The sequence below is a fragment of the Saccharomyces kudriavzevii genome (genome assembly GCF_947243775.1).
Source record: "Saccharomyces kudriavzevii IFO 1802 strain IFO1802 genome assembly, chromosome: 10".
In the NCBI taxonomy this organism is placed as follows: domain Eukaryota; kingdom Fungi; phylum Ascomycota; class Saccharomycetes; order Saccharomycetales; family Saccharomycetaceae; genus Saccharomyces; species Saccharomyces kudriavzevii.
The window spans coordinates 541,928-569,620 of record NC_079281.1 but is presented as its reverse complement, the minus strand read 5'-3'; the positions used below and the strand labels follow the sequence as shown (position 1 = coordinate 569,620).

Here is a 27,693-nt window from a genome sequence, read left to right as displayed (position 1 = left end):
GGGTGTTACCCGCCAGAAGGGCTTCCCCGGAAGAGAGGAACTTATTTTAAAATTTGCCCTTTTAGCAAATGCTGGCGACATGATATGCTATTGATAAAGGTGTGGCAAAAGTAGAAATCTCCAAATTTATTTGTGTCTGTGTGTCATTCACTTGTTTTCATATTAGTCAGTTGTTCGGATTTATCAATAATCCGTTTTTCACTTAATCGTTCATAGAAGTTCGATATTTGAATATCAAAGCGAACTTGTGTCTAATCAGCAGAGAGCCCCAAAAATTCAAGAATTAGACTTACAGTCACACCGGTGTGCATCTTAAGGTCTCTCATTGGTTCTGATACGTTGCCTGCCTTTATAGTGACGCCAAGCAGCCCTGCGGTTTTCTTATTTTGAGAAGGGCGCATAATGGATCAAGATAATAATAGAAATAATGACAGCAATAGGCTGCACCCAACTAATATGCATTCAAACCTGGGATCTCCAACATGGCTAAATCCTATCAGTAGTGATTTTGACAATACCAATAACAGCAGCAATCCTAATACACACATAAGACCACAAATGCCATTACGAAGCAGAGAACCAACGATCCCAGAGAGGAATGCAAATGAAGTTAACGATCAAACGCTAAACAATATATTCAGATTTGATAATGCTCAACGGGAAACGCTCTCGCCGAATAACAATGGACAAATGCTAAATCAACGCTTTTCATTGACATTTCAACCACAGCAACAAACAACTGCGTTGAATGGGATAGATATAAACACTGTAAACACAAACCTTATGGACGGTGTTAATGTCCAAATGGATCAGCTAAATCAATTGTTACCTAATTTACCAGAAGAAGAACGGAAACAGATTCATGAATTTAAACTGATCGTGGGAAAAAAAATTCAAGAGTTTCTGACTGTCATAGAAAAGCGAAGGAAAAAGATACTGAATGAAATTGAGCTCGATAACCTTAAATTAAAGGAACTGCGTATCGACAATTCTCCACAGGCAATCAGTTATTTGCATAAATTACAAAGAATGAGATTAAGAGCACTGGAAACCGAAAACATGGAAATTAGAAATTTAAGGCTAAAGATTTTAACGATCATAGAAGAGTACAAAAAGTCATTATATGCATATTGTCATTCCAAATTAAAAGGCCAGCAAATGGCCAACCCCACAGATAGTTTTATCGTTTGGATAAGCTCCATAGATACTAATGAGTCGTCAGATTTGAAAGAGGGATTACAAGATCTTTCCAAGTATTCGAGACAATTTATTAATAATGTTCTTTCGAACCCATCAAATCAAAATATGTCCATAAACATGACTCGAAGGACATCTGTGTTTGCTCTGAATATGTTACCCTCGGAGATATTACATTTAATACTAGATAAGCTCAACCAGAAATATGATATTGTGAAATTTCTTACTGTTTCCAAACTGTGGGCTGAAATTATTGTGAAGATACTCTATTATAGACCACATATCAACAAAAAAAGTCAGCTAGATCTTTTTTTGAGAACAATGAAATTAACTTCCCATGAAACTGTATTTAACTATCGTTTAATGATCAAGAGACTCAACTTTTCATTTGTCGGCGACTATATGCATGACATAGAATTAAATTACTTTGTCGGCTGTGAGAACTTGGAGAGGTTGACCTTAGTGTTTTGCAAGCATATCACCAGTGGACCAATATCCGCCGTGCTGAAGGGATGCAAATTTCTCCAAAGTGTTGATATCACTGGAATAAAGGACGTTTCTGATGATGTTTTTGACACTTTGGCAACATATTGTCCCAGAGTGCAAGGGTTTTATGTTCCTCAGGCGAGGAGCGTAACTTTTGGTTCACTGCGGAACTTCATAGTCCACTCTCCAATGTTGAAAAGAATAAAGATCACAGCAAACAGTAACATGAATGACGAATTAGTGGAATTATTGGCCGATAAGTGTCCTCTGCTTGTAGAAGTTGATATAACGTTAAGTCCAAATGTCACAGATTCTAGTTTATTAAAACTTCTCACAAAATTAGTCCAGTTAAGGGAATTCAGGATAACCCATAATACGAATATAACAGATAACCTTTTCCAAGAGCTTTTCAAAGTAGTTGATGATATGCCCTCCTTAAGATTAATTGATCTTTCTGGATGTGAGAATATTACAGATAAAACCATAGAGAGAATTGTTAATTTGGCTCCCAAGTTACGTAATGTCTTTCTAGGAAAATGTAGCCGAATCACAGATGTATCACTGTTTCAGTTATCTAAACTGGGTAAAAACTTACAAACTGTGCATTTTGGTCATTGTTTCAATATCACTGACAATGGAGTAAGAGCGCTATTTCATTCATGTACGAGAATACAGTATGTGGATTTTGCATGCTGTACGAATTTAACTAATAGGACTCTTTACGAATTGGCAGATTTACCCAAATTGAAGAGAATTGGCCTTGTCAAATGTACGCAAATGACTGATGAAGGATTGTTGAATATGGTTTCCTTGCGGGGGAGAAATGATACTTTAGAAAGAGTACATTTATCTTATTGTTCTAATTTAACAATATATCCGATATATGAGCTATTAATGTCTTGTCCCAGGCTTTCACATTTGTCTCTAACCGCAGTTCCATCATTTCTGCGTCCTGATATAACCATGTATTGCAGACCTGCGCCGTCCGACTTTAGTGAAAACCAACGTCAAATCTTCTGTGTATTTTCAGGGAAAGGTGTACATAAGCTTCGCCATTATTTAGTCAATTTGACCTCGCCTGCATTGGGACCACATGCTGACGTAAACGATGTTTTGACAAAATACATCAGATCCAAGAATTTGATATTTACTGGTGAAACACTTGAAGACGCAATTCGGAGGATTATAAGTGATTTGAATCAAGATTCTGCTGCTATTATAGCTGCTACGGGATTAAATCAAATCAACGGATTAAACAATGATTTTCTTTTCCAGAATATCAATTTCGAACGAATAGATGAAGTCTTTAGCTGGTATCTCAATACTTTTGATGGTATAAGAATGAGTTCGGAGGAAGTTAATTCACTTTTATTGCAGGTAAACAAGACATTTTGTGAAGATCCATTCAGTGATATCAATGATGACCAAGAATATGTTGTGGCGCCTGGAGTAAACCGTGAAATAAACAGTGAGATGTGTCATATTGTAAGAAAGTTCCATGAATTGAATGATCATATTGATGACTTTGAGGTAAATGTTGCTAGTTTGGTAAGAGTTCAGTTCCAGTTTACTGGATTTTTGCTCCATGAAATGACTCAAACCTATATGCAAATGATTGAACTGAATAGACAAATCTGTTTGGTGCAAAAAACAGTACAGGAATCGGGAAATATAGATTACCAAAAGGGGATTCTAATATGGCGACTTTTATTCATTGACAAATTCATTATGGTGGTACAAAAATACAAGCTTTCTACCGTAGTTCTAAGGTTATATCTAAAAGATAATATCACATTATTGACTAGACAAAGGGAATTATTAATAGCACATCAAAGGTCAGCATGGAATAATAACAATGAGAATGATGCTAACCGAAACACCAACAGTGTCAGAGATATTGTGTTGGATGCTGGAGCAAATGACATCAATGACATTGAAGTTAATAGTGGAAATGATGACAATGAAACAGAAAATCCAAATTTTTGGGGCCAGTTTGGAAATAGAATGCAAATATCACCGGATCAAATGAGAACTTTTCAAATGGGACTTCGAAATCAGGATATGGTTAGGAACAACAACAACAACAATATGAATGAATCAATACCTGATACTGCCATTGATTCTCAAATGGATGACGCTTCAGGAACGCCTGATGAAGATATGTTATAACATCTTAGTATATCAAAAATTTGTAGTTCCACGAATATTTTCTTCTTAAGACCTCCTTAGTGCTTATACTTACATATAAATACATAATGCATTCATTTTGAAACCTTTCGCCTTTCACGCGAATATTTCCGCCTCGCCCAAATTTGCGTAATGTACTCACCCAAAATTTGCTAAAAGTCATCTTAACGATCTATTTGCAGATATGAACGATGTAGTCAAACATTCTATGTATGATTTCCATATTACAAATACTGCAAAATTTTGATCGATTTAACAGATATTAGCTAAAAAATGCCCATTTTCTTAGCAATCTCAATCAGTTCGTCGTCATCTTCCAGAGTTTCAATGTAATTAGTAGCAGTATCGAAGTCATTTCTCAAGATGCCCAACTTCTTATCACAATCACCTACGAATTCGCGTTTTATAGATTGCACCTTCATGTTCACCCAGGCGATAAATGTCATGTCCAACTCTTCATTGGGCATTTGCTTGATCAAAAACGCGAGGTCACCATCTTTGTCATTAGCCAAAGTAGCGTCATTAAGGTTTATATATTTCAATAAATCATGAAAATAATTCTTCACAAGCAACCTATTTTCATCAATTTTACACCATTCGCCAAGATCTGCTCTTAATTTTTTGTTGTCATCACTCAAAAAACTTACTGTTCGTTTATCCGAGTTTGAGTTTATTTCCTTCTCTTGCTTTTCTAAGAGCGAATACTCCGGAAGTAAATTTGTATCAGAAGTCGAACTGCCTACGGCTGATGGAATCAATGCAGAACCAGACTTGGGTGCCTTGTTGATTTCTACAGTTGATGAATCAAAAGGTGGGTCCAGTCCCTTCCCAAAAAAATCGTCATCAAACAACTTTCTCGACTCGTTTTCTTGAGATGCAATCGGTGTCCCAGTCTCAAAAATTGGCAATTCATTACTCGAAATTTCATTCTTAACACATGGATATTCAACTGTTTTGATAGTTTCCCGCTTATTCGTAAAATCCTCATTATTGGCTGGGTTTCCGCTGAATCCAGAAAACTCTTCGTCCGTATGCAAGCTGCGTGTGAGATTTATTTTTGGACTTGCTACCGGTGTTGAGATAGCACTTGAATTCTTCGATGATCGCTCTGAATTGGATGAAGATGAGAAATCTGATGCTGACAAACTTAGATCTATATTAATATTATCTAGTTTCCTCTGTATCGTTTGCTCATTCGATGGTAAGCTATGTAGTTCCGCCAATTCTTTTACTGCTTTAGGAACAACATCTATGATATCTTTTTTGGCCATACGTACATCAGATGTTTCGAAATTAGGTATATTCACTTCTTCCCTTGATGTATGAGTAGTATTATCATTGGTTTCACTATTCAATTCATCAGAATGAGTTGTATCCCAAGCTCGCCGTACTGGTACAGTTGTATCGCTTTTATATTGAGAATCTCGGATGTGTGCTTCCGCCTTCTCAACATTGTTCTTGTTCAAATCAGGCGTTTCTGACAAATCATGAGTTCTGTTGAAAGAACCTTTATCGGTATTGACGCCACTTGGATTCCGGTCTTTAACTTGTGTTCTTTTGAGAATATTAGTATTGCTGTCTCCACCTATGAGTTTCGTATCGCCAACAACTTCATTTTCCGCAGTGTTGACGGAGTACTCTTTTTCTTTAAGATCCGCCTCTTTTACGTCGACGTTTGCGTCAGTATTGTCTTCCTGTGTGCCATTATTATTATCTGAGCTTATATCTCTGAATAAATGAGATGAAGTCGGTATGGGTATGTCAAAGGTACTATGACCTTGGTTACTGAAACTGAATTCATCTGCACTATCATCCAAAATAGCATTTTTTCTTCCCACATCTCTAGTTTTATTGATATGACCCGTAAAATCAATTATCAAATCCTTATCTTTGTCATCTGTACCAACGGTAGTATTCTTAACAGAGTTTTCGCTATCATCTTCATCAAAGATCTTTCTGGGCGATATTCTTTTGAGCTTTCTTCTTTTCCTTATAGGAGATGATAGTTGCATGCCCTGAAGATTCGGACACTTGTCTTCTTTTACATTTGGTGTCAAAATAACGTCCCTTTCATCTACAGAAATGTCATGACATCTCGTGTGTCCTTCCAAAGTTGCGTTCTCATTCTCTAAATTGATTTGCTCCTTCTCTTTTGCATCATCCTCTTTTCCATTCAGTGTACTCATCCTATGTTGAATAACGGAATTATTCGATTGGTTACCATCATTACTTTGAGGATCAGTACTAGAAGAAGATGAATTGAGTACAAAATTCTGGCTCTGAGAAGTGCTTTTCACTGCAATCACTTCTTCTTTTTCCTCTTCGTCTGATGTGGTACTGACCTCACCATTTCGGCTGATAATATTCGAAGCATCATTGCTACTGCCCTTAGTGTTCCTCATATTTTCAAATCGATTACGTGTTTGAAAAAAATAACAATTACCACTTTGGGAAATCTCATAATGTCGCCTTACCGGATCATCATGTAATGACCAACCTTGTAAGGATTGCTTGCAATAAATACAGTAGCAAGAGTCATTCATGAGTGCTTTATCCACGTTCGGGTCGTTTAGGCCGTCTATACTGGAATCATAGCGTATAAGTCCTGCATTGACCATGCTTTCCACATTCAGTTGGCACTCGTTTTGAGAGATCCCATGGGGCCAGTTATTTTCAAAAGTAAATCTCCTTAAGTGTAATACGTTCTCATTGTCTGGGTTGCTGAAATATTTGTCATTTTTCCAGTCCGAAACACCCATGTGAAAGCTGTAGTCCGTTAACAACTTATTTCGCAAGTAGATCAGAAGACACACCTGATTATTGTCTGGATCAGTCAGATGTTTCATCATTATATTGCTTAGCGTTTCAAGAACATTTTTTTTCTTGGATCTGCAATCTCTTACACTATATGTTCGACGATGACAATAACAACATCTTACAGAGTCTTTTTTCAATTTAGAGGTCATAGGATCTATCACTGGATCAAAGTAAAATCCAAGCTTGGCCATTGCTTGGTACGGAATGACTTTGAAACTCCATTTTAGCTTTTTTTTTTGAAGCATAACGCCGTCTTGAAACGTTTTCAGTCTATTTTCCAATTTGGCCATACTATATCGTTCTTCCATTTTATCTACTTTATCATTCATAGTTCCATGGGGTATCAACAACCGATGGGTCCCGGAACGCTATGTCTGTTATTTAAAAAGAGAGACGTTAGCGCAGGCCTATAATACTGGAAAAAATAACCTCGATAAATCTGGACACACTGTGGAGTCGACCGTAACTCGATATGATTAATGCCGTCTTCATATGTGCGGATATATATGTATTGCTACATGATGATATATTGTTGATATTCGTCTCGCGTGATGTGGTAGAAGCGCTGGCTGGCAAATTCATAGAAGATATTTGGATCTTTTACCTTTATGGATACATTATACGGCGATCAATCGCATTGAAGACATTGAAACAAAAGAGGGCGAGACGACGATCAAATAAAAGGATGTTGAGAGATCTAGTAAGAGACAAACTCTTGACGATTATGAATACCAAAGCGTATACTCAGTTCAATCCAGAACAATTATTGACGCTGGAGCATGAATTAAAAGTCTACATGAAAAGTGGAGATTCTGCGCTAACAGAGGGCAATTACTTCTTCTTAATGGAAATGCTCTTCTATGTTTTGGTGTATCGGAGCCAAGACGTCGATGCGCAAGTCATTTATAACACACTGAGAGATCGTCTTGGTGAAAGTTCGTACAAGATGGTAATTATGAAGGCCACCTTACTGCAAATTAATGGTGACGATAAAGGTGCTATCGAATTCTTAGAAAATCTGCTGGAAGAGGACCTAGAGTATGAAACGAATTTTGTCACGTACGTCTCCATTGCCAAGAAATTGATCGCGATCAAGGCAAGTTCCAAGAGTTTGAATCAAGAAGCCATCCTAAAGGAATTGATGGCTCTTACAGATAAGTTTCCCCTCGATACTGAATTGTGGTGGTATGCCAGCGAGATTTATTTCGAAATGGGCCAATTTGAAAAAACTCGCTATTGTTTGGAACAAGTCCTGTGTATTACTCCATTTAATTATGCTTGTTTCGCTAAACTAAGCGAGACTCTGTATTACGAAGCTCTACGTAGCAAGAAACAAGTGAAAGCCGAGCTCTTGGGCAAGGCGTTGAATAACGCTTTAAGGAGTGTGGAGCTGAGCGAACTGTACCTGAAGGGATGGGCATTGGTCAATGTTATCTCTCGGGAAATGGGACGCAGTAAACAGGATGACTTGGTCAAGCTGTCCCAATCGAAATTAAAGGAAATTTCCAAGAAGTCTAACAATGAGGATAAGATCACGGCCAAATTGATATTGAATAAAATATGAACAAAGGCCAGAAAAACAAAATAAAAAGGATAGAAGGTGAGAGGAGACATAAAAAGCATGTGTTTTTTCTTCTTTTTCGATACTATAACTATCATTACATAAGCGTACAACAAGCATTATTTGAATTTGACATTTGATTTTTTTTTTGAGCAATTCTCAAACCTTCTCTAAAATGATTCGAACCCGCTGCAGGGTATCCCCATAGATCAGGTAGAGTATAATCTTTTGTATTTGAAGTGTAGTTTATTATCGTAAGACATGCGTTTGAAGCAGTAATTCTTTCACGGCTGAGTTCTTTTCTGAGCTTGTTATTGAGTTCGTTGATTCTTTTCAACTTCAACTGTTTTATTTTTAACGAGAGCTGCTGTTGCTGCTGGTCCTGGGACTCTTGCAAGCGTGGCGAGTTCTGAATAGCAGACATATTGGAGGCGTCGGGCGGTTCTTCTTTTGTCCTTTTCAAGTAAACTTGAGAGTGCTATCACAAAACATCTATGTATTGCTTGTTAAGAATTGCATCACCTGAAACAGATAATTAAAAGCTGGTTCGGGTAACGAAAATATATTTGGTTGTGCCAATACATAGCGTTATATACAATAAAAGTTCGATTAACTTTCAATCATAAGGCCAGACTGCGGGTGTTAAGAGCACCTATGGGATCAGTATTACGGCAGAAGCAAATTAATGACTTATTCCCGCTATTCTTTCAAGTTCTTTCCATGGAAATTTTGCCCAAGAACCGCTTGAGAGCTGTCTAGGGAACCCAACAAAATCTTGCATTGGATCTTGCTAAGTGCGCTAGCGGTGGCAGTTGTTGAATGCATGGAAATATTTCTGTTCAACAGCCTTTCGTACAAGGTAACGAATGCGCCGCCGTCCAACTGCTCTAATGTACTGAAATGGATGATTTGCTGTATCGCGCCCTACGGAGCTCTGGGAGACGTGGATATTTAGGAGAAGGGGATGACGATGGTTCGCTGAGGTAAGTAAGTAAAGAAACAGGACCAAAATAAGAACGTTAATTTGGGCTCCTAGATCAGTATGGAACATCCAGCATATACATTGAGTTTTTTGACTGCGGCCGGTGGTCTCATGGGGTACTACCGTAAGGGCTCCATTCCATCTTTAGTATCCGGACTGGTATTCGGTAGTGTGTACGGTATTGCCGGATACTTGCTGCATATGAACAGAGACGGTGGGTTAGAAATGGCATTGGGCGCATCCTCTTTGTTACTTGGTGCAGGGATTATCAGAGGTATGCCTTCCAGGTTCACTAAACCGGTTCCTATCGTTTTGACAGCCCTGGGTGGGATGGGCAGTTACTACTACTATAACAGATACAAGGAATTTTACCCTTGAGGAAGTGGGAAAACAATTACATATATATATATATATATATATATATAATATAATATTCGTTTTACAAACAGAACTTTATTTCTTTTAGCTTTTCGTTTAGTGATGATTTCTCATCTTGTCCCTTGGGGAAAGGGTTCTTTCTTACTAAAAACGATGCAACGGTTAGAGTGAGAAAGGTAAGCACGTACAAGCCCACTTGCTATAGCACTCGCTAGGTGGCACTCCAGGGCGTTTAATTGCTCTTCTTCATCCTCATCCGCAGAATTAAGCTGTGAGTCCATTGCCAGAAGGATACTCAAGGGCATGATGCTTTTCCGGTCATTACCCCATTGCCAACATCGCTCCACTAAGCGAACAAAGACTACCTCTCGAAGCAGCGTCATGGCGACGTGCAAACCTTGCTTAAGGAGGAACCTTTCGTGGTTGGCAACCGTGGCATCAAACAGCGGCAAGTTCCCTGTGATTACACTGCGCACTAACCTCGGATAGACCTGGCTGAAGCGCTTGCTCCCCGTAATTATACCAGTTATTACCGGATGATCCCAACGTGGATACAATCGCTTTGTCAAGAGCGCAAACGGCACCAATAGTATCATTATCTTTTCCATTTGTCGCTGCAACACAAACTTGCCCGTGGATTCCACATATAGCACCGGGCATTGCAGTAGTGCCTCATTTAGGTGAAAGAACCCGCGTTCGTGGTCGTTCTCCAGGCATCCGTAGTATTGACCCAAATAGTAATTATATAAGACTAGCTGAGATTTGTGTTCCATTGCTAGACTTTGATTCAAAGGAGGGATATCCTGGGCATTTACTCGGCTCTCGAGCACCTTTACCAAGTTTTTAATCATATCCTTGTTGTCCAGCCGATGATAGATGGAAAATTCAAGATTAGCAAACATATAACAGCCAATTTTCTTGTTTTCGTTCAGCGTTGGGTTTCTGTCATTGAGACAGATGGTAAAACTTCTGTGGATGGTACGCCCACACTCTTCGATCGACTCTTTATTAAGTTCATTTGATTCATTTGCCAAACAGATTAGTTGCTTGGCCATTACCCATAGTGGGTAGATTATCCAGTTAGTTTCTCTTTCTGCTATCCTATTGAAGAGTTTCAATTGTTCATTGGATAATTGCAACAGCTCCTCAGTAGCGTTTTTGATCCGTCCTTGCTTCTTCAATGATTTCCGCTTGGAATGCTTTAGTTTCAGGTCTACTCCTAATTGATAAAATCTTTGTAGTCGTACACCCTCTTCATCCGTCGCAGTAGACCTTTGTAGTACATATTTAGTCTTTTTGGGCGTCTTGATATCATGCCTGATGAAATCTAAGAATTTGTCATCATAGAGCCTCTTTTCAAAATAATTCCCTATGTCAATGTCCATCATTTGCTGTATAAACCGTTCCCAACCTTTTTCATCTCCATTTGAAACTCTCTTTGAGTACAATATCAACTTTTTTTTTTTTTCAGTATATCAAAGGTTTTTTCAAAACTTAAAAAGGATACTTTTAACGTAGTCAGTTGACTAACATAAACTGCACAAAAGTAATCAACAAAGCAATCTCATATCCATGTCTGAAGACCAGCGTGTTGTTAGTCAGCCGATTGAGCTGCATAAACTTTCAATTGTTGATAAACATTCTCAAGGTCAGCAGCAGCAGCAGGATCAACCAATGCAATCAGGGTCGCAATCACCGAGGGTCGCTACACCGTTAAAGCCTAAGAGACTTGCTATACCCATATCGAGCCCGCAAAGAAGTATCGCAACCCAGTCACCTGTGAGCGACCACCAAAGCCCAATTTCAACCGATCAAGATTTAATATATAAATTAGCTGCAAAACACAGAGAAATCAACGAATTGAGTTTCAAGTTACAAGTTGCTCAAAAAGAGTTGAAGCAATTAGAATTGCAGTTCAAGGATACTTTACCTCAAAACGAACAACAAAAATTGGGTAACCAGAATACAAATGAGTACCTTTCTACTTTCACCAGAAAAATTCAACAAACCTTAGTGGATGTGAACAATTCACCCAACGTACTAAAAAGTAAGAAAAGTATTAGCGAATTTTTTACCAAGCCCAGTCGCAGCACCAACAACAATGTAAATAGCATCATACCCAATCGTAGGCCGAACTACTCGCCTAATCGCTCACAACCTGTGCCAAATATGGCCCCCAATCGTCCTTCGGAATTGAAGTCAAGGCCGATACCTCCCCCATTACCATCAAGAAATGCAAGGACAAATATAAATACAGCTGCTACTGCAGATAATAATGCGCCATTCCTACAAAAAATACTTAACAAATTTAATCAAATGAGTATGGAGGAAGAAGAATTCGATGATCTCTTGGAAAAGGGGAAAAGTAAGAAAGACAACTACTACATAAAGGAAAACATGGGCTATGAATATGATGAAGTGCGCAGTGATGATGAAGATGATGAAGAATTTCAGCCCATGGGTGACATACCCATTCATTTATTTAGAAGATAGTCAGCGAGAAATAAATACGCTTTCTAGATAGACTGTTGTGTGTAATATTTTAATTATGACCTAACTAAAAACAACGAATAAACAGCTGCATCTACGCATCCAACTATGTTGGTGGCACTTTTTTGCCTGATTCATAGTTTTTTGCTGAATTTTGATCATCCTTCTGAAAAAACCTTGCATGAAGCGATTAACCAAAGTCTTCACACAATTTGGCTGATCGTGGTAAAATCAATAACGAACCCGGGGTACAAGCATATGGGGGAAAAGTGAATACAGAAAAAATAGTCACTTTCAAAGGGTAAACTTTATCACATAACAGCACTTTCCATAAGTTCTCTGCTCATTGCCGAATAAGCACTTAAAAGAAAATGACTGATGAGTTAAAGAAATATGAAGCGTTGAAGGCAGAACTAAAAAAGTCCCTTCAGGACAGGAAACAACAGGAAGATGCATTTGACAGTTTACAACAAGAGATATACGATAAAGAGACGGAGTATTTTTCGTACAACAGCAATAACAATCATTCTGGGCATAGTGGGACTCACGGGTCAAAATCGCACTACTCCGGTAACATTATAAAAGGTTTCGATACCTTTTCTAAATCTCACCACGGCCATGCAGACTCAGCATTCAATAATAATGACCGTATTTTTTCCCTAAGCAGCGCCTCATATGTGAGGCAGCAGCATGGCCAATCGCAAAATGAATAGTGCAACTCCGTTGTACCGCTACTTCTATTACTTATTTCTGTTGAGCGTCTAAAAGCAAGTGAATCGGAAGGGAGCATCCATCGTCATCATACAGCTATATACTTGCTAATCTTTACTTCATTCTCATTTCCCATATATATATATACATGTATATATACTAATAGGTGTTCCATAATAATTCACAAGGGCAAAATTTTAAAGGTTCCGTCCTTCCCAATCATTTTATTGGCTAGCGAGTAAAACAATAAAAAGAATCAGAACAGATATAGAGAAAACATAGGTACTCGCCATGATGAGTCCAAAGGTGAATTCTCGAATTTGGCAGAGAACTACTTCTCTTTTGAACACTCAAGCGACCAGGACAGAGAGTAATGTTGTCACAAGAGAAAAAACCTATATCGAAAACTTAAGCAAGGATGTTGTCACTTCCCGTTTCAAACTGGTAGATGAAAATGGCCAAATTGCATCTATCACTGTGCAACCTAATATACCCATCTGTATCAAAAAGGATTGCTTGGTTTCCATACATAATTTAGACCATCTCTCCCTCTCCTATAAGTGGCTCAATTTCTGGTCGAACTTGATTAAGTTCCGTTCATTCAAATCATCGTTGTTTCATAGGATCATCGGCCTTTCTAGTTTGGAAATACTGGCAGCTCCAAATTTCCAAACTTCGGGGAGATCTTTCAATTCTTCAAGAAGTTTATCTGTTTTGAATTTGACTGGAACCAAAGATTGGAATGTATTCGGCAAGGATTCGATAATTGCATTCGAACAGAATTCCAGTCTAGAAATCAAGTCACCAATCATTCCCACCCCAAGAAAATTGGCTTCGAGCTCAGCAAAGTCACGACTACCACGGAAATTTCAAATTCTGAACGGTAGGGGTAACGTATTAGTATGTGGAGGTGGCTCGGTGTATTCGATTGAATTAATTGATGAGAGCGACAAAATATTGGTCAATTCTAGAAATATTTTGGCCATCAATGGCCAAAGCCAACTGGACATCGCAAGTTCCGTTGAGAGACAAGAATTGCACGTGGAGGCCGCAGACGCAGGAGATAAAAGCAATGATAACGTAGTACCTAGAGCTGTCATGAACTCAACGATTAGATCCGCTTACGGACAAACCGTTCGATTTTTCAAAAGGATGGGTAGTTGGATTCGAAACCAATATGAAAAAAGATACATCTATGGTATTGATTCGTACTTTATGAAAGTGAAGGGTCCAAGAACAATTTTGATACAGACTCATGAAATGACGACATCTAAAGATAATATTCTAACTAAACTAACATCCAAGGGTCACGTCAAGAAGAATGACGGAAACGAGAACGATGCCGATTTGAAGGAGAAGGTTGCTAATGATGTCAATTCAAAGATCATCGAACTTGCCAACAGACCTTCGTTGTTTATTGCAAGCGTCTCCCGTAATGGGAAGGTTGACTTCCAAAGTACGTCCAAGTTCACGTAAAATCCTCTGTAGTCTCTTTCTGACACCCCCCCTGGTTTATACATAAAAATTTAAAGGAAAGAAGCATGTAGCACACGGTACATGCGTGTATGTAAGTGTATATATGTATGTAAATATGGTCGAGAAGAAGCACTGAAAAGCTCAAAGTTCTAGAACTCCTGCGTCAAGAGAGAAAAAGAAAGAAAAAGAGTAGGTGTTTATAAACTGTATAATGTCAATTTTTATTCTTATTTTTGGTCTTCACAGCGGCAACGGTTTCGTCTCTGCACTGTTTCAAGAAGGGCATTAATCTCGTACCGCCGGTTCCGATGGTCTTGGACGAGGCGGTTTTTGGTCCGGAGCAAGCACATGTCTTGGTGTTGGGTTCGATTGGATTTAGCACTTCTTTTTTCTTGGGGGCGAGTTGCTTCGAGTTGGAGGGCAAAATAATGTATTTGGTGACGATCTGAATGTGGTTGTCTCTAAATTTTTGCAGCATGGAAATACAATGACCGTACGCCTCTTGCAAGGGCTGGTTCGAAATGTGAAGGAATACATATTCGCGAATGTCACACACCGAGGCCAAATGGTAAAGAAAATCGCGATGTTGTCTCGGCATATATTTTTTCATTTCGTCCAGGTAGTTAATCTTACTGTCCCCCCTGGAAGAATGCGCAGCATTGGCAGTGTGCTTCACGCCTAACAGAATGTCTAGTGCCTGTATCAACGAACTTTGCGCATTGGACCCGCCAGAAAAGATCTGGTACTGACCCTCGGCGCCATACCGAACACCTTGCGGTAAACCCATATGTGACATGTTAGTCCATCCGGCCAGAAATGGTCTTATCTTGAAGTAAAACACGTTTGGTTCACACTTGGTCTCCATTTCCATCAAAGCCTTTGATAATCTTTCGATGGCAGCAGCCAAGTTCTCCAACCCGTTTATCACGGCGCCGTCCTTATCGCCGTCCCTAATAGCCCTCAATATGTCCAAGCCATGGTTCAAACAAGAGCTGCCGATTTTTTCAAACCGCACGCTGACCAGATAAAACCAGCTTTCGTCCACGGTCCCCGTGAAGGTATTTATGGTGGTAATATTTTCCAAGTCCAAATACCCGGGTTCCGTTTTCTTGCACTTATCGGCAACCTTGAAGTTCCATAGCACCAACGAGGAATATGTAGCTAATGGGGGTACTCCCAAAATGTCCGCTGTCTCCAACAGCGGCCTTGCAATACATTCCGGTAGAACGTCCCGGGGAGTCCCGGTGGCCCAAATATAAGCGTGTGCCATAAATCCCAGGATGGAATAAGCTCTTCTGAGCTCCCTGACGTCACCCAGTATGGTGTCGTCCAAGTCTAAGACATCCAACTCATCGATAGCAGTCCGCACCTTGCTCCCCTCTTGCAAAAGAGAGGGTAGTTCGGCAACGATTTCTTCCCATTTCTTGTATTTCTTGCTGGACAGCCTGGTCAAGGGTAACAGGCCATCCAAAAACCCATGGTGTGGTGAAATGCAGTATTCTTCTAGCACTGGTAGCGGTCTCATTTTTGTTCTGTGTGGCATCTGTGGTTCGCTAGTATAAGTGTTGTTCATGTCGGCGCTGACTCTTTCTTTTATTTTCGCCTTATATATACTAAAGATATATGGACATCTAGTGTGTGTGACAGTAATTATTTATGGCGGTGGCTTTTTTGCCTCGGAGCGACGTCGAAAAGTGACAGCGTCAGCCCATAGAGAGAAAAAAAAGAATAAAAAAAAGGCCGCTACCGAAAGTGGCCTCTATTGCAACACAGCAGCAGCAAACAGGCATCTGGAACGCGACCTGTGTTCCAGCGAGTGTTCCAACATTACGTGAATTTTGCAAGGTCGGCGAGTGTTTTGCAAATGAAGCTGAAAGATGCGTTTTTCGTCTTAGGGGAGGGCACTGTCGCCGATACGGGCTGTGGCTTCCTGGTAGGAGGTCTGCTCCTTCAAAGACAATACATTTCGTATTGTCTTTCACGGAGTAGCATCCCGTCGTATGCTCCTATAGTCCCTCTACCATACGTGAGCGAGCAACAACTGCGACTCTGTCCAGCCGTCGCCAGCCAATCAGCGCCGAGAACTCGTCCTATGCCCGGCCGCGGCCTGTTTCGAGAAGATTTTTAAATGCGATCCATCCTCTCGATCTTTTTATCAACAACTACCATCTCAAAGAAAAGGCAGATCTGCAAGTAGAAGAACTACAAGATAGAATCGTCCCCTCTCGCCATGTCTGTGTCTGCTGCTCCTGTTATTCCACAGTACTCCGTCTCTGACTACATGAAATTTGCCCTAGCCGGCGCCATTGGGTGTGGGTCTACTCACTCCAGTATGGTCCCCATCGATGTTGTTAAGACCAGAATCCAGCTGGAACCTACCGTATACAATAAGGGTATGGTTGGCTCTTTCAAGCAAATCATCTCTGGTGAAGGTGCGGGCGCGTTGTTGACTGGGTTCGGCCCCACATTGTTGGGTTACTCTATCCAAGGTGCCTTCAAGTTCGGTGGTTACGAAGTGTTCAAGAAATTCTTCATCGACAATCTGGGCTACGACACCGCTTCTCATTACAAGAACTCCGTTTACATGGGGTCTGCCGCCATGGCTGAGTTCTTGGCAGACATTGCTTTGTGTCCTCTAGAGGCGACCAGAATTAGATTGGTCTCCCAGCCTCAGTTCGCCAATGGACTGGTCGGCGGGTTTTCCAGGATTTTGAAAGAAGAGGGTGCCGGTTCGTTTTACAGCGGGTTCACTCCGATTTTATTCAAACAAATTCCCTACAACATTGCTAAATTTTTGGTCTTTGAACGTGCGTCCGAATTCTACTACGGTTTCGCCGGTCCAAAGGAAAAATTGTCTTCCACTTCTGCCACTTTGTTGAATTTGCTTTCCGGTTTGACTGCTGGTTTGGCTGCCGCCATTGTCTCTCAACCAGCAGACACGTTGCTGTCCAAGGTTAACAAGACCAAAAAGGCCCCTGGCCAATCTACCGTCGGGTTGTTGGCGCAATTGGCCAAGCAATTAGGGTTCTTTGGTTCCTTTACTGGGTTGCCTACTCGTTTGGTCATGGTCGGTACTCTAACCTCATTGCAATTCGGTATTTACGGTTCTTTGAAGAGCACCTTGGGTTGTCCACCAACTATTGAAATCGGTGGCGGTGGTCATTAAGAATGGTCTTGATTGATACATGCATATACATTCTCCCCTCAATGTCGCCCGAGCCCTTTTTTTTCATATTCTAAGAAAGAGTTACCAAAGGAAATATATATATAATCTGTTTAAAAATGTACTCTATTCAATCACTAGTATTCTTTTTCCGAGTTTTTTATTATCAGCCCAAACTCCTCCTTTCTTGTACCCTTTGTTCACCCACACCAAAAAGAAAAAAGGTAGACTAAAAATGTGTTTCGAATAATGTATTGGCCCTTCCACCCCTCGTTGGCTTACCACACCGAACCAGGGATGCTCAGTCAAAATATAAGAGCGGTTCCATAAAGGTATACATATATATATATATTTATATGTATTGATGACGAACTATGTGACCTGCTGTTACCCGACCTCCACATCGTCAATTTTTTTAGCTTTTTCCGCCTTTTAACAGTAAAAATAAACAAGAGCAATTTGATCAAGAAATAAACAGTGACACCACGTACTAATGGCCCGATCTGGAGTCGATTAGACCTCAATATCACAGGAAATTAATTTGTATACCGCCAGATATGTCCGGAATAATTGACGCGTCCTCTGCATTAAGGAAAAGAAAGCATTTGAAAAGAGGTATCACCTTCACTGTGATGATCGTGGGCCAGTCAGGCTCAGGCAGGTCAACTTTTATAAACACCCTGTGCGGTCAACAAGTCGTAGACACTTCGACGACAATTCTCTTGCCCACAGACACGTCCACGGAAATAGACTTGCAATTGAGGGAGGAGACAGTCGAACTGGAGGATGATGAAGGTGTCAAGATCCAGCTTAATATCATCGATACTCCGGGATTTGGCGATTCTCTGGATAATTCCCCATCCTTCGAGATCATTTCTGATTACATTCGTCACCAATACGACGAGATCTTACTGGAGGAAAGCCGTGTGAGAAGAAACCCAAGGTTTAAGGACGGCAGGGTTCACTGTTGTCTTTATCTAATAAACTCAACCGGTCATGGTTTAAAGGAAATTGATGTCGAATTCATCAAGCAATTGGGTTCCCTGGTTAACATCATCCCCGTGATCGGTAAATCAGATTCATTGACAAGAGATGAACTGAAACTGAATAAAAAATTGATCATGGAAGACATCGATAGATGGAATCTGCCAATCTATAATTTTCCCTTCGATGAAGATGAAATATCCGACGAAGACTATGAAACAAACATGTACTTGCGTACGCTTCTACCCTTTGCCATTATTGGGTCCAACGAAGTGTACGAACTGGGTGGAGACGTTGGAACAATTCGCGGCAGAAAATATCCATGGGGGATACTGGACGTAGAAGATTCCTCGATTTCTGATTTTGTTATTTTGAGGAATGCACTATTGATCTCCCACTTAAATGACCTGAAAAACTATACACACGAAATACTATATGAAAGATATAGAACCGAAGCGCTGTCTGGTGAATCTGTCGCGACAGATTCCATACGTCCGAACCTCACGAAATTGAACGGTTCACCGTCTTCATCCGCCACAACAACAAGGAGAAACACGAACCCCTTTAAGCAAAATAATGATATTAAGAACGACACTCTCAGCCCAACATCCGACATGCGTGGGCAAAACACCGTTGAAAATAACGAAACTTATATGGCACGTGAAGAACAAATACGATTGGAAGAAGAACGATTGAAGGCATTTGAGGAAAGAGTCCAGCAAGAACTACTGTTGAAAAGACAAGAACTGCTACAAAGAGAAAAGGAATTGAGAGAAATTGAAGCCAGACTGGAAAAAGAGGCCAAAATCAAACAGGAAGAATAAACCTTGGGCTTTTGTCCTCCTTCCTGTCTCCTTTCTTCTTCCTCCACATATACAGAGAGGAAGAAGAAGAAAGTACATACATAAGTAAATACATCCAGTACATTGTTTTTATCTTTTAAAAGTAATAATAGTAATAGTATCGGAAAGAAAGAAAAAAAAATCAACAAAAGGGTTTCTTATTAAAGAGTGTCCAGGGTTACCTATCTTTGTTCCACTTTCGGAGCATTTTTCCAGAATTGTGAAGCCAAATGACTAATAAAATAAAGATTCTTGTGCGGATCATCATTATCGTTACCGATTTCGTTTGGGCAGTCAAACGAGAACTTGGGGAAAACTAGAACATCGCTTAGCAGTTTTGGCTGTTTTAAGTTATGGAATAATCTCCATGTGACCTTTTCCCTGACCCCACTTCTCATGAAGTCATTGAAATATGTGAAAATGGTGTCAGTCCATAACCCAGAACCCGTCCAACTCATAATATTCAAATCATTTCTCAGATTAACGCTCAATTGGTCGTCCTTCTTCCTTTGTAAAGTGGTCTCGATGATTTGAGCAATGATCTCTCGCAATATGGGATGACCCGGTTTAGCTTGTATAATCCATGTACCAAACTGTAGCCTTCTAATATACTTGGTTCTCCAATCAGCTCTTTGAGCATCCTCCTCGACGCCTACTATTAGCCCGATATCGGAAGGTGACAACTCTTCGGGAATCCAGTTTGGAATAGGTTGCACGGGAAACGTGTCGATGTCTGCATAGACACCTCCATGGACCAACAAGATCAAGTATTTGAAGAAATCGATCTTCAAGATGACAGAAGGCAGAGCCTCATAGGTCTCTAGAATCTCCGGTATGGAATAGAAGTAGTGATGTACTAGCGCGTTTATCACATCGTGATTCAACACTTCGTGCGCAAAACCGGGGTTCTTGCTTTCCCACATACCCTTTATATCTTGAACACTTTCCGGGCTCTGATCATTGGACCAGGTTTGCCAAATAAATGCTGGGAACTTAGCATGAGAATCGTAAGGAAATGTAAAGGCTATGCGTTCTCTTAATGTGGCCTCCGGTGGGGTTTGTTTCAAATCCTGGATCTTCTTTTCCAGTATCTTACGTTGTTTATCAAACTGCTTGGCCTGAACGTCTTGCTGATGTCTGATCTCCTGGGCTAATTTTTCAAAATGTTGGACTAAATCAGAGTCAGTGCTCTGGATGGTATTGGCGTAATTAATGCTTTGAGAGATCTCTTTGGGCAAGTTCTGTAGAATTTTCTGTAAATCGGTGGCATTAGAGTTGTGAAAGAGATACCGAACTGCCAGCGCCAACGAGATGAGAGCTATTACTGCAAACAGCATCAATCTCCTGATACCGGATGCCCTTTTCGTAGTCTTGCTCATCATTCACCTCCACACTCTACTGATCTATCTGCCGTCTTTCCAATGCAGATTCTCTCCTTTGCAGGAGTACGTGTGCGAAATATGATCATTATTGTCTTTTTCACTTTTCTTCGCTCTTCGGAAAAAATCGTTATACATATCGGAAAAAACATATTTTACGCTATACATACTATTAAATATATTTAAGATAGCTTATGCAAAGAGCGAAGGGTCCACAATGTGGAACTTCTCCACCATTTCTTGCAGCAATCGGTAAGCAGCATGACACCTTGGAGGCACCTCATTCTTACTTGCTTGCGAGGATTCCTCCCTGGTCAACGGTACGTTGATGGAGATGACCACATCCGTGTCAAACTGGGGCAGCCTGATCAACGCCACGCCGACAACAACTGTCTGTGCCAGGTCTAGTTTCCCCCACTTATTTGCCACCTCCACAACGAGCCCGGTGAGTTTGGTCCCCTGCTGAACGGTGTCTTCTTGCAAAGTTTCCCATGCGGTGGTCCCATTCAGCTCGGTCAGATCCTCCACATGAAACTTCCAGGCTTCCTTAAGATCGGCTTTGTCGACGGTCTCCAAGAGATCCACGATGATGCTCTCGTTAGTGGCTAGTCCATCTCCAAAGTCCTCTGTTTCGCGACGAGAGTTGACGTACACCTCTTGCGTATCGGGAACCTCTCTCAAAGTAGAAGCGTCCAAGAACCCAGGTGGGACAACCGTAATGATGGCACCGCCGTATAGCTCGACTTCCTTATTGCTCATGCTTGCTCGATGACCAGGATCGGTGGCAATGGGAGTGCATGTGGAATGTAGCAACACCGGTTATGAAATATAGGAGGCCTTTTCAATCTTCATATGCAAACCCACACATGCATCTTTGCTCTCTGTCGATTGTTTCTCCAATAAGCACTGGATAAGGGGTCTTTATAAGAGAAGCACAACTGGAGGTCATGAACGTGCTTTTGCAATGTTACGAAGTTCAGCCAGACACGGCAAGCCAACGTATACAGCAAGCAATGAAGGAGTCAGTCCAAGAGATCATCCAGCAACTCGTCCAAAGTGTGCATTTCCAGTCCTCCAAGTTCCAGCTGGCCATCATGTGCACGATGTTCAACCCCATCTTCTGGAACATTGTGGCCAGAATCGAGTACCACACGCACTCTCTAACCAAGATGTGTGGTGGTGCCAAGAAGGGCTGTTACATGTTGGCGGCCACCATTTTTTGCATAGGGATCATCAGAGACATGGTCTACGAGTCTGCATTGCGTGAACAGCCTACATGTTCTCTGATCACTGGGGGAAACTGGGCCAAGCTGGGCATGGTGCTCTTTGGTGCAGGCCAAGTGCTTGTTCTGAGCTCCATGTACAAGCTGGGCATCACCGGTACATACTTGGGTGACTACTTCGGCATCCTGATGGACGAAAGAGTCACTGGGTTCCCCTTCAATGTGTCCGACAATCCGATGTACCAGGGCTCTACGTTGTCTTTCCTAGGTATGGCTCTATACAAGGGGAAGCCTGCTGGGTTGGTTGTATCCGCTGTAGTTTACTTCATGTACAAGATTGCCCTCCGTTGGGAAGAGCCATTCACCGCCATGATCTATGCCAACCGTGACAAGGCCAAAAAGAACATGTGAGCGATCCGTGCGCACTTCCGCACTCTACGTACACTCTGTAATGTATAGAAGCCTGTATAACTACTGCCACCTAGGTAGCTTTGTAAGCAAATTCTTCGCGGAAGTGAAAAAAAAATTTCAATGCGATGCTCTATTTAGCAAGGAACAGCCAGTCAGAAGAAACCGCACTCAAACACATATACACAAAGTGAAAAAACCAAGAACAAGACAACAATGGGTTTGAGCACGATCATATGTATTGGGATGGCCGGGTCCGGCAAGACGACCTTCATGCAGAGGCTGAATTCTCACTTGCGAGCAGAGAAAACGCCACCATACGTAATCAATCTCGATCCTGCAGTGTTGAGAGTTCCTTATGGTGCCAACATCGACATCAGAGACTCCATCAAGTACAAGAAGGTGATGGAGAACTACCAACTAGGGCCTAACGGAGCCATCGTCACCAGTCTAAACTTGTTCAGCACCAAGATTGACCAAGTGATCAAGCTGGTGGAGCAGAAGCAGGACAAGTTCCAAAACTGCATCATTGACACCCCGGGTCAGATCGAATGTTTTGTTTGGAGTGCTTCCGGTGCCATCATTACCGAATCCTTCGCCTCCAGCTTCCCCACGGTGATTGCCTACATCGTGGATACGCCCAGAAACTCATCTCCAACTACATTCATAAGTAACATGCTGTACGCCTGTTCCATTCTGTACAAGACCAAGCTACCCATGATCGTGGTTTTCAACAAGACCGATGTGTGCAAGGCTGACTTTGCTAAGGAGTGGATGACGGATTTCGAGAGCTTCCAAAGGGCCATAAAAGAGGATCAAGACTTGAACGGTGACAATGGGCTGGGTTCCGGCTACATGAGCTCATTGGTCAATTCCATGTCACTGATGCTGGAAGAGTTCTATTCGCAGCTGGACGTCGTCGGTGTCTCCAGTTTCACCGGTGATGGGTTCGACGAGTTCATGCAATGCGTCGACAAGAAGGTCGATGAATATGACCAGTACTACAAGCAGGAACGTGAAAAGGCATTGAGTCTAAAGAAGAAGAAGGAAGAGCTGAGAAAGCAAAAATCACTGAATGGGCTGATGAAGGACCTAGGGCTAAACGAGGGGGACAGTGCTGCTGCAAATAAAACCGCCAACGACAACGACAGCATAGATGCAATTAGCGATCTCGAAGAGGACGCTAACGATGGCCTTGTAGACAGAGACGAGGACGAAGACGTTGAGCGGGAGTACACATTCCCAGGCGAAGAAAGAACAAAGGGCGAGGTCAACGAAAACTCTGCTCCAGACCTACAAAGAAGATACCAGGAATCTATGCAACAAGCAGGAAAAGCGGTCAGTAGCGAAACTGCGGAAAATATCGCTAAGTACATTAGGAACTAAGTAACTACGTACAGCACTTTTGCTCGGTGATCGTTCGACCCGCAGAAAAAAAAGACAATGGAATTGCAAGAGAGAACGTCAGATAAACTCCCACGTTTATTACCTTTTGAACAATAGATCTGGTCCCTCCCACAGAAATCCCTGTAGAACGGCAGCGAAAACCCAAAAAAAAAAAAAAAAAATTTTTATTCTGCGTGGGAGAAAGGAAAAATTTTCTCGATGAGCTGGAGCATTTTTATCATATAAATTACATAAGGCAGATCTAGTAGATATACGTGTGCATTCGAGGATACGCCTACATCCTGATTCCAAGAATAGCAGTAATTCATACACTCCCACGCAAGAAAAAAAAAATGTCCACTAATTTTGAAAAGCATTTCCAAGAAAACGTCGATAAATGCACTTTGGAGCAGCTAAGAGACATCTTGGTCAACAAGTCCGGCGAAAGCGTCCTGGCCAACAGATTCAGAGCCTTGTTCAACTTAAAGACCGTTGCTGAGGAATTCGCTACCAAACCAGAAGAAGCTAAAAAGGCCATCGGATACATCGCAGAATCCTTTGTTAATGACAAGTCTGAGTTGTTGAAGCATGAAGTCGCCTATGTTTTGGGTCAAACCAAGAATTTAGACGCCGCTCCAACCCTAAGACACGTTATGCTGGACCAAAACCAAGAGCCAATGGTCAGACATGAGGCTGCCGAGGCTTTGGGTGCCCTAGGTGACAAGGGTTCATTGGACGACTTAAACAAAGCAGCTAAGGAAGATCCACACGTTGCTGTCAGAGAAACCTGTGAATTGGCCATCAACAGGATCAACTGGACCCATGGTGGTGCGAAGGACAAGGAAAGTCTGCAACAATCCCTATACTCAAGCATCGACCCTGCTCCACCTTTACCATTGGACAAGGACGCTAGCATTCCAGAACTACAGGCCTTATTGAACGACCAAAAGCAACCTTTGTTCCAGAGATACAGAGCTATGTTTAGACTGAGAGATATCGGTACTGACGAAGCGGTCTTGGCCTTGGCCACTGGTTTCAGTGCAGAATCCTCTCTTTTCAAGCATGAAATTGCCTACGTTTTCGGTCAGATAGGTAGCCCAGCTGCCGTCCCAAGTTTGATCGAAGTTTTGGGCAAAAAGGAAGAAGCTCCTATGGTTAGGCACGAAGCTGCTGAAGCCTTAGGGGCCATTGCCTCTCCAGAAGTTGTCGGTGTCTTGAGATCTTACCTTAACGACGAGGTTGATGTCGTTAGAGAATCTTGTATCGTTGCCTTGGATATGTACGATTACGAAAACAGCAACGAACTAGAGTACGCTCCAACTGCTAAATAGAAACGTCAACATCATCAACAATAGCAGTAACAGCAGCTATTATGTAACCTTGTATTTTATACTTTTCAGAACCCACATCCCTCCGTTATTCACGAATGTATCAAATAACAAAATTATTTATTTTCAAATTATTTCAAACTTCAAATTTTAGTATTCGTTTTTGAAACACAAGCACTCGCAACACACACATATATATATATATGAAGAGAACGAACACAATATGAGTAACAACGAAATTATATTTGTCACTGGCAACGCCAACAAGTTGAAGGAAGTGCAGTCGATTCTGGCTCAAGATGCCAATAGTTCCAATAAAACCATTCATCTAATCAATGAAGCATTGGATCTTGAAGAGTTGCAGGATACAGATCTAAACGCCATTGCGTTGGCCAAGGGGAAACAAGCCGTTGCGGCCTTGGGTGAGGGCAAACCTGTGTTCGTAGAAGACACTGCACTAAGATTTGATGAATTCAACGGATTGCCGGGCGCTTATATTAAATGGTTTTTGAAGAGTATGGGATTAGACAAGATTGTGAAAATGCTGGAACCTTTTGAAAACAAGAACGCAGAAGCTGTTACCACTATCTGCTTTGCTGATTCCAAAGGCGAATACCACTTCTTTCAAGGGATCACAAAGGGTAGGATTGTCTCGAGCCGTGGCCCAACTACGTTCGGCTGGGATTCAATCTTTGAACCTTTTGATAGCCATGGTTTAACATATGCGGAAATGACGAAAGAAGCAAAAAATGCCATTTCTCATCGTGGTAAAGCCTTTGCTCAATTCAAAAAATACTTGTATCAAAATGAGTTCTAGGTGTTTACCCAGAGACAAGAAAGATTATAGATAGAGTTTTTATTATTACTTTTTATGTCGCCTTTATATGTACTTACGTAATATAAAGATTCCTGCATATTAGAGTTGGGATATTTTAACTAACAAATTCAATAACTGGATATGCTCATTCGTACCATTATTTAACTTTGAATCTGTAGTAAACAGTAACCAAGATATCTGGTTCTTGAAATTCGTATCAAAGCTGTCGTTGGTGATGTAGTATTGGTGTAGTTGATTTACTACGGAAGCAGCTGACCAACCGTTTTTCATGAATGTGTTCACATATGTATTAATTTCATCAAAATCACCGCCTCTAACTTTATCAGTGATTTTCATCAAAACGTCATGAGGTACTACCCCGGCTAACTCTTCCACTTGTGTCGAAGTTATATTTTTACCATCACCTAAATACTGTGCCTTCTTGGAAGCGGACTGTAATAGCGTAATACCTCTTCTCAAGTCACCCGCTGAAATGTCCAAGATTCTTTCCAAAACACCACTATCGCATTTAACGTTCTCTTGCTCGCTGATATACCTTAAACGGTCAATGGCATTATTCGAATCTAGAGCTTTGAATCTAAATTTCGAGCAACGGGATGCTAATGGGTCGATAATTCTTGTCACATAGTTACAAATCAAACAGAATCTCGTTACACCCGAATAAGTCTCCATTGTTCTACGCAGTGCACTTTGTGCATCGGCAGTCATTGAATCGGCCTCATCAAGGATAATGATCTTATATGGTGGACATGGATAGTTCTCCAAATCATGTTTGCTAGGCTTAGATACTGTCAACCTTGCAAAATTTTTCACTTTTTCTCTTACAATAGAAATACCACGTTCGTCGGAAGCATTCAGTTCCAAGATTCTCGATTTCATCAATTCTGGTCCATATAATTCTTTGGTTAATGCTAGAATGGTAGACGTTTTACCAGTCCCTGGAGGCCCATAAAACAGCATATGTGGGAGATTAGCTGATTTTAAAGTTTTTTTCAAAACTTTAACAGCATGATCTTGAGCTGTCACTTCATCTAAGTTCTTGGGCCTGTATTTTTCAACCCATGGTTGTTGCGCTAAAGACTGCTCTGTGGCTAACTTTAATGTTTTACGTTTCTTACTTGGACCGAACCCTTCAAACATTCCAATTGATTACTTAGTGTTTCCTGACACTGTTGCTGTATTTTATTTTGTTTTAGAGCATTTGGCGTGTTTGCCTAAGTTTCTTTTCGATTAGTTCCTAAGTGGGCAAGCTTAAAAAACTGAAAAATAACTGCGATGAGTGAAATTTTATAAACAGAAGGTTTGGATAAGGAACTATACACTGAGGTAGCATATAGAATAATGTCAACCGCTTGGGATGATGTGTGGGGATCAGACGACGATGTGGAAACCGAACAGTCGCCAGATTTAGCAAAATTAAGAGAACACCACAGTAAAAGAGGGTATTTGGATGGTATAGTAAGTTCCAAAGAGGAAAGGCTGCAAGAGGGTTTCAATGACGGTTTCCCCACTGGCGCTAGGTTGGGAAAACAAGTCGGTGTCATTATGGGGATTTTACTTGGTTTGCAGGTACGCTTTGGCGATACAGATGATGATCTCAGAAAGGCGTACATTGAGGCTCAAAAAGAATTACGGATTGATAGAGTGCTCAGTAAGTCAATGTTTGATTCAAATTTCGATTTGAAAGAAATGCATCCACTTGTAAGTAAATGGATTGATGTCATTAATGATTACTGTGAAAAATATCATGTAACCCCCATTTAGTCAAAAATTCGCATCCAGGCCAACGTCAGAAGTTTACGTAATTTCTCACACGTAATGACTAGTAATCACAATAATAATAATACATATTACATA

General features: G+C 41.0%; 20 protein-coding genes across 20 annotated transcripts; 13 read left to right on the top strand and 7 right to left on the bottom strand.

Annotated features, from left to right (window-relative positions):
- Window positions 1–402: 402 nt before the first annotated feature.
- Window positions 403–3,852, top strand: GRR1 (SCF ubiquitin ligase complex subunit GRR1; the record flags this gene model as incomplete). The annotated part of the gene is made up of 1 exon (XM_056229133.1): window positions 403–3,852. One exon carries the CDS (start codon window positions 403–405, stop codon window positions 3,850–3,852), a length of 3,450 nt encoding a protein of 1,149 aa, XP_056083183.1.
- A 284-nt stretch (window positions 3,853–4,136) lies between these two features.
- Window positions 4,137–7,016, bottom strand: BIR1 (survivin; the record flags this gene model as incomplete). The annotated part of the gene is made up of 1 exon (XM_056229132.1): window positions 4,137–7,016. The coding sequence occupies one exon, from the start codon at window positions 7,014–7,016 to the stop codon at window positions 4,137–4,139; it is 2,880 nt and encodes a 959-aa protein (XP_056083182.1).
- Window positions 7,017–7,372: 356 nt separating this feature from the next.
- On the top strand, window positions 7,373–8,251 carry EMC2 (Emc2p; the record flags this gene model as incomplete). The annotated part of the gene is made up of 1 exon (XM_056229131.1): window positions 7,373–8,251. One exon carries the CDS (start codon window positions 7,373–7,375, stop codon window positions 8,249–8,251), a length of 879 nt encoding a protein of 292 aa, XP_056083181.1.
- Window positions 8,252–8,345: 94 nt separating this feature from the next.
- On the bottom strand, window positions 8,346–8,672 carry STE18 (Ste18p; the record flags this gene model as incomplete). The annotated part of the gene is made up of 1 exon (XM_056229130.1): window positions 8,346–8,672. The coding sequence occupies one exon, from the start codon at window positions 8,670–8,672 to the stop codon at window positions 8,346–8,348; it is 327 nt and encodes a 108-aa protein (XP_056083180.1).
- Window positions 8,673–9,290: 618 nt separating this feature from the next.
- On the top strand, window positions 9,291–9,608 carry TMH11 (Tmh11p; the record flags this gene model as incomplete). Its single annotated transcript, XM_056229129.1, has 1 exon — window positions 9,291–9,608. The coding sequence occupies one exon, from the start codon at window positions 9,291–9,293 to the stop codon at window positions 9,606–9,608; it is 318 nt and encodes a 105-aa protein (XP_056083179.1).
- Window positions 9,609–9,718: 110 nt separating this feature from the next.
- On the bottom strand, window positions 9,719–10,993 carry SKDI10G2830 (uncharacterized protein; the record flags this gene model as incomplete). The annotated part of the gene is made up of 1 exon (XM_056229128.1): window positions 9,719–10,993. The coding sequence occupies one exon, from the start codon at window positions 10,991–10,993 to the stop codon at window positions 9,719–9,721; it is 1,275 nt and encodes a 424-aa protein (XP_056083178.1).
- Window positions 10,994–11,180: 187 nt separating this feature from the next.
- On the top strand, window positions 11,181–12,101 carry ACF4 (Acf4p; the record flags this gene model as incomplete). The annotated part of the gene is made up of 1 exon (XM_056229127.1): window positions 11,181–12,101. The coding sequence occupies one exon, from the start codon at window positions 11,181–11,183 to the stop codon at window positions 12,099–12,101; it is 921 nt and encodes a 306-aa protein (XP_056083177.1).
- A 368-nt stretch (window positions 12,102–12,469) lies between these two features.
- Window positions 12,470–12,811, top strand: EAF6 (Eaf6p; the record flags this gene model as incomplete). The annotated part of the gene is made up of 1 exon (XM_056229126.1): window positions 12,470–12,811. The coding sequence occupies one exon, from the start codon at window positions 12,470–12,472 to the stop codon at window positions 12,809–12,811; it is 342 nt and encodes a 113-aa protein (XP_056083176.1).
- A 289-nt stretch (window positions 12,812–13,100) lies between these two features.
- AIM24 (Aim24p) lies at window positions 13,101–14,285 on the top strand (the record flags this gene model as incomplete). The annotated part of the gene is made up of 1 exon (XM_056229124.1): window positions 13,101–14,285. The coding sequence occupies one exon, from the start codon at window positions 13,101–13,103 to the stop codon at window positions 14,283–14,285; it is 1,185 nt and encodes a 394-aa protein (XP_056083175.1).
- Window positions 14,286–14,499: 214 nt separating this feature from the next.
- BNA2 (dioxygenase BNA2) lies at window positions 14,500–15,858 on the bottom strand (the record flags this gene model as incomplete). Its single annotated transcript, XM_056229123.1, has 1 exon — window positions 14,500–15,858. The coding sequence occupies one exon, from the start codon at window positions 15,856–15,858 to the stop codon at window positions 14,500–14,502; it is 1,359 nt and encodes a 452-aa protein (XP_056083174.1).
- Window positions 15,859–16,515: 657 nt separating this feature from the next.
- On the top strand, window positions 16,516–17,451 carry MIR1 (Mir1p; the record flags this gene model as incomplete). Its single annotated transcript, XM_056229122.1, has 1 exon — window positions 16,516–17,451. The coding sequence occupies one exon, from the start codon at window positions 16,516–16,518 to the stop codon at window positions 17,449–17,451; it is 936 nt and encodes a 311-aa protein (XP_056083173.1).
- A 554-nt stretch (window positions 17,452–18,005) lies between these two features.
- Window positions 18,006–19,256, top strand: CDC11 (septin CDC11; the record flags this gene model as incomplete). Its single annotated transcript, XM_056229121.1, has 1 exon — window positions 18,006–19,256. The coding sequence occupies one exon, from the start codon at window positions 18,006–18,008 to the stop codon at window positions 19,254–19,256; it is 1,251 nt and encodes a 416-aa protein (XP_056083172.1).
- A 200-nt stretch (window positions 19,257–19,456) lies between these two features.
- Window positions 19,457–20,653, bottom strand: HOC1 (alpha-1,6-mannosyltransferase; the record flags this gene model as incomplete). The annotated part of the gene is made up of 1 exon (XM_056229120.1): window positions 19,457–20,653. The coding sequence occupies one exon, from the start codon at window positions 20,651–20,653 to the stop codon at window positions 19,457–19,459; it is 1,197 nt and encodes a 398-aa protein (XP_056083171.1).
- Window positions 20,654–20,845: 192 nt separating this feature from the next.
- Window positions 20,846–21,412, bottom strand: MOG1 (Ran GTPase-binding protein MOG1; the record flags this gene model as incomplete). Its single annotated transcript, XM_056229119.1, has 1 exon — window positions 20,846–21,412. One exon carries the CDS (start codon window positions 21,410–21,412, stop codon window positions 20,846–20,848), a length of 567 nt encoding a protein of 188 aa, XP_056083170.1.
- A 254-nt stretch (window positions 21,413–21,666) lies between these two features.
- On the top strand, window positions 21,667–22,287 carry OPI3 (bifunctional phosphatidyl-N-methylethanolamine N-methyltransferase/phosphatidyl-N-dimethylethanolamine N-methyltransferase; the record flags this gene model as incomplete). Its single annotated transcript, XM_056229118.1, has 1 exon — window positions 21,667–22,287. One exon carries the CDS (start codon window positions 21,667–21,669, stop codon window positions 22,285–22,287), a length of 621 nt encoding a protein of 206 aa, XP_056083169.1.
- Window positions 22,288–22,500: 213 nt separating this feature from the next.
- NPA3 (GTPase NPA3) lies at window positions 22,501–23,670 on the top strand (the record flags this gene model as incomplete). Its single annotated transcript, XM_056229117.1, has 1 exon — window positions 22,501–23,670. The coding sequence occupies one exon, from the start codon at window positions 22,501–22,503 to the stop codon at window positions 23,668–23,670; it is 1,170 nt and encodes a 389-aa protein (XP_056083168.1).
- Window positions 23,671–24,023: 353 nt separating this feature from the next.
- Window positions 24,024–25,001, top strand: LIA1 (deoxyhypusine monooxygenase; the record flags this gene model as incomplete). The annotated part of the gene is made up of 1 exon (XM_056229116.1): window positions 24,024–25,001. One exon carries the CDS (start codon window positions 24,024–24,026, stop codon window positions 24,999–25,001), a length of 978 nt encoding a protein of 325 aa, XP_056083167.1.
- A 220-nt stretch (window positions 25,002–25,221) lies between these two features.
- On the top strand, window positions 25,222–25,815 carry HAM1 (nucleoside triphosphate pyrophosphohydrolase HAM1; the record flags this gene model as incomplete). The annotated part of the gene is made up of 1 exon (XM_056229115.1): window positions 25,222–25,815. One exon carries the CDS (start codon window positions 25,222–25,224, stop codon window positions 25,813–25,815), a length of 594 nt encoding a protein of 197 aa, XP_056083166.1.
- Window positions 25,816–25,914: 99 nt separating this feature from the next.
- Window positions 25,915–26,976, bottom strand: RFC2 (replication factor C subunit 2; the record flags this gene model as incomplete). The annotated part of the gene is made up of 1 exon (XM_056229113.1): window positions 25,915–26,976. The coding sequence occupies one exon, from the start codon at window positions 26,974–26,976 to the stop codon at window positions 25,915–25,917; it is 1,062 nt and encodes a 353-aa protein (XP_056083165.1).
- Window positions 26,977–27,177: 201 nt separating this feature from the next.
- Window positions 27,178–27,600, top strand: YAE1 (Yae1p; the record flags this gene model as incomplete). The annotated part of the gene is made up of 1 exon (XM_056229112.1): window positions 27,178–27,600. One exon carries the CDS (start codon window positions 27,178–27,180, stop codon window positions 27,598–27,600), a length of 423 nt encoding a protein of 140 aa, XP_056083164.1.
- Window positions 27,601–27,693: the final 93 nt, after the last annotated feature.